The sequence below is a fragment of the Rhipicephalus sanguineus genome, chromosome 1 (assembly GCF_013339695.2).
Source record: "Rhipicephalus sanguineus isolate Rsan-2018 chromosome 1, BIME_Rsan_1.4, whole genome shotgun sequence".
Taxonomy (NCBI): Eukaryota; Metazoa; Arthropoda; class Arachnida; order Ixodida; family Ixodidae; genus Rhipicephalus; species Rhipicephalus sanguineus.
In genome coordinates this window covers 327,212,285-327,216,187 of record NC_051176.1, presented here as the reverse complement: position 1 = coordinate 327,216,187, position 3,903 = coordinate 327,212,285, and the positions used below count along the sequence as shown (strand labels likewise).

Genomic DNA, 3,903 nt, shown 5'->3' with positions numbered 1-3,903 from the left:
TGACGTGACACTGCCAGTTGCGGTTATGCTAGCACGAAGTCTGTCATATGCCCAGGAGGAGGTACAACGCATCGCAGAGCAGGTGGAATCATGGCTACTATGACGGCATACTTGTCTTGCTGTGAGGTGATGTTACGAAGGTAGAAACCAGCCTCCGTCTTGATGAGTGAGATATGTGGACTTTCTAGCCAGAATTCGGGAAATTGCAGCTGTTGCAGTGGACATCAAGGAACACTTCCTTGATGTCCACTGTCAGAACTATGAGTGCACTTATAGCCGTTTTTAAGATCTTGGTACAGGCTTTCACGTTATACTCTCTCGTGTAATCTTTAAATATTATAATCACACCCTGCGCTCGTCGACAGTGCCGGTGGACGTCGATTCCTGTATCCGAGAATTGCACAGACTGCTCTTAGCCTTCATCTAGGAAACTGAGTTGTGTCTCTATTTTTTAATCTATCTTAATAATATATTTTATTTAATTATTTTTCATTTAATTTATGCATTAGGGCATACTGGCGCCAAAAATATGATTCTTCAGTGCAGCTTAGCTGGTCCAACAGTGACACGTGGGAACGCTATAGATAGATGGAAATTGTAGAGAGGCCGTTGCAGCTAAATGCAGCAGTTCATGAATGAATTACACAGTAATATGTTGCACCTTACCAAAGTCACGTGATCTGCGAAGTGCTGGCACGGTGCAAGCGGAATTGAGCATTTCGTGTACATGCGTTTTCACTAAGCAGAATACGATCCTTGCAGTTCCAATATTTGATGTCTTTCAGTTGGTAGCGGCTTGGGCTAGTTGGTAGGTCATGACAATTGTTAGAGCGCAAAAGCAGGACAATGACAGCGCTCGTCTTCGTGTACCTTTTGTCCTTGTCCTGCTTTTGCGCTATAACAATTGTCATTCGGTTGGTGTCGCCTTGGAACATCCAGTCACTAGTTCATGGCAATGAGCTTCTCATCTCTGTTGCAGTATGATGATTGTGCACTTAACCACACAATAAAGTGCCTCTAACTGGACCCTACGTGCCAAAGTTGGCCTTTGTAGCTGGCCTTGAATGCCATTTTTATTAACCTGTGTTGTTACGTTGACATGGTGTTTCTAATGTTACTTTTTTGTTTCAATCGCTTGTAATCACTTGTGTCAGCACATGCTTGCGCCTAGTTGTGGCGCGCAATGCCCATAAATAAAGAAATGAATGAATATAGGAGTGGCTTGTGCATGTTGTATGAACGTTTATTTGAATAAGTCTGATGAAGTCGTGAACCCGCAGACATGCACTGAACGTAAAAGATGAAAGATGCAAGGTAAAACTCCACAGCTGCAGAAAAAGTTGTCATCGGCCGAGTATTGAATCGAGGACCATGAGTTTCTGGGATGTTTCTATAGCACGTGAGCTAACCAGGAGGCTAGCATTGGCATTTTTCTGCATCTTCGAAGTTTTATCTTGCAGATGAGCAAATCAATAGTCAACATATCGGAATCCCGTGTAGTGCTCTGATGGGAATGTCTTTCTTATCTTCAGCACCACAAAGCTTGGAAGAGGCTTTCCTTTATATCTGCCCATCTTGCAAAACAGATGTACGCTGTGTTCCTGTACCTCCTGCAATAAAAGAATAAATTACTACCCTATTCACGTGCTTGCTGCTGTTTTTATAAGTGAAACACATAGTGATTTACACATAATAAAAATTGTTGCAACTTAGTTGATATGAGAGCTACCGCATGGTTGAATATGAAGCGTCGCTGCAGTCACTTTTTACAGTACCTGTGTATGTCAACAGCTTGGATTTGTTCCTGATTTAAGGCCATCATATTCAGGTAGTTCACCTCAATGGCGTGGATGTTCATAATCCCCCCCACAAATGTGGGGTGATTTGTTATGCAGCTGTCTCTGTCCTCTATTTTGACCTTGATTTTTGCGATGGTTTGGCAGCAGATATTTTCTGTGGCCGACTCCATATGCCTGCACTGGCCGCAGGAACACCTAAAATATGCAAGCTTTTTATTACCATTTGGTTTACCAATTCCCCATTTATCACACATAATTGAAGGCCTGATATAGCCACAGCTTGCTTTCAGAAACGCATACATGAATTTCAGTCATGCAGGGGGAAAAAAGTAAGGCATTTTGTTTTTAAAATCTTGAACACTATTTCGTCAACTGAAAGCACTATTCTTTATTTCAGTGTGGTTACTCAAACAGTTGGCGATCAAGTGCTCGACGAATCAAAGTAGAAAAATAATTACAAGGGTCTGCAAATAATCTAAATAATGACTAAGTCACATGTTGCAGTCGCAACCAGTTTCAACTAAGGCGTCATTTGTCCGTATAAGTTTGTGATAAAATGCAGTGTTGTCCCAAGTTAGTTTGATTCTAATGTCCCCATCCTGTTTTACTAACTTCACTGCATAGACAAAGTGACACTTGCAGCAGACAACCTTTGTCAATCTGTTCTCAGACCAGGCCCGTGGCCGGGGGGGGGGGGGCTCCTGCCCCCCGAAATTTTTATGATACGAGGTGTTTTCCCGAAAATAATGAAAATAGGCGTTTTTCTCAAATAGTAAAGGCTTTCAGTAAATGCCCCCCCTCCCCCCGAAAAAAATTCCTGGCTACGGGCCTGCCTCAGACAGATGTGCAAAAATGTGCAACGCGTATGCCCTTCGGCGACGGCCTGTATGGATAAGTATTTATTGAGACTCAAACGTCGCACTTGCTATTTTCCACCGGTATCGAGTGCAATGACTAGAGTTCAAGCAAAGGTTCGGCCTAAATGTACTACATCGCGAGCAACCCTATCGCCGCAGTGACATGCCGCGCGCGCCGACTTATGTTTCCATTTGCCGCACGCTGCAACAGATGGAAAAGCAACGGCGCCAACGCGCAGCATTGTTACGAAAACGTATTTTTATGTTCAGTGGTGCATGTATGTACGTATGCTAGCAAACAAAATCTACACGCTTTACTAATTCAATTGCGCGAGTTAACACTTGCTCGCGAATGCGGCGTCCACAGACACCCGTATCCCAGGAATGGCTCACTTTTCAACCTTGCACGCTTGAAATAATAAAATGAGGCTACTTACCAGTGCGGAAGGCCATCAGCAACGTTTGCCACAACGCCGAGGTCGTTGTCATGTGGGTTCGCCCCGTCTTCCACGCTTTCCTCGTCGCTTGAGCTGGTGGCGATGGGGTCGAAATCAAAATGCGCAGCGTATACGACGTTGTCGCTGCTTCTGCTGCTCGGTGACCCACTGCCCGAATCGTGAGATGATGGCGTCGACGACATGGAGGTGGTACTGGTACCACGCCGCAACACACTAACACTCGCAACACACTGACCACGTGCGGACCACGCCGCAACACTCGCAACACGTACTTGACCACCTGCGGTAGGTGGCTGTTTGGTACCAGACGACGGCACTGCTGCCAGCAGCATGTGACATCATGCACGCCGGGGCAAAATGGCGGTCGCCGGCGGTGGGCGGAGTTTAGAGCCGGCGACTTGTACGGCTTATTTTGGACTGAAATAGTCTTTTACAGTCCAGTTTTCACACGTGTTCAGACATATTTGAACCGCTACCTCCGTTTTTCGCTGAAAACCGCAAATTGTTGGGTGACCAGGTCATGGCCCCTTTAACGCTATTTGGTGTCGTCTCTCCTTCGCCCTTGGCTATAGCAAGTTTATTGTAACCCTTTAAAAACTAACAAGCGCATAGCAGCTGCGCTGTCAAGCCGCGATCCGCCGCAATAATTCCGGCACTCTCGCTTTCGGTCTCCCCAGAGGCTCCCCCACTGGCGGCGCCGCGGCGGCAGCCAGGAGCACTAGGCGCGCGACGCAGTATTCGCTCCACGCGGCAGGCCGCACCGTGCGTTTTTCATCGAGCGGCCGTGGC

At 46.3% G+C, this 3,903-nt stretch overlaps 1 protein-coding gene across 1 annotated transcript; it reads right to left on the bottom strand.

Annotated features, from left to right (window-relative positions):
- Window positions 1-942: 942 nt before the first annotated feature.
- On the bottom strand, window positions 943-3,402 carry LOC125757632 (uncharacterized). Its single transcript, XM_049413286.1, has 3 exons — window positions 3,094-3,402; window positions 1,776-1,994; window positions 943-970 (listed from the first exon to the last, which is right to left on the bottom strand). The coding sequence occupies exons 1-3, from the start codon at window positions 3,294-3,296 to the stop codon at window positions 943-945; spliced, it is 450 nt and encodes a 149-aa protein (XP_049269243.1). The 5' UTR covers window positions 3,297-3,402.
- Between the last annotated feature and the right edge of the window lie 501 nt (window positions 3,403-3,903).

Coding starts and splice junctions, on each gene's coding strand:
- LOC125757632 (XM_049413286.1), bottom strand. CDS start 3,296: ATGTCGTCGACGCCATCATCTCACGATTCGGGCAGTGGGTCACCGAGC. Junction 1,995..3,093: donor GCTGATGGCCTTCCGCACTG/GTAAGTAGCCTC, acceptor TGCATATTTTAG/GTGTTCCTGCGGCCAGTGCA. Junction 971..1,775: donor CAAGCTGTTGACATACACAG/GTACTGTAAAAA, acceptor ATACTGCAACAG/AGATGAGAAGCTCATTGCCA.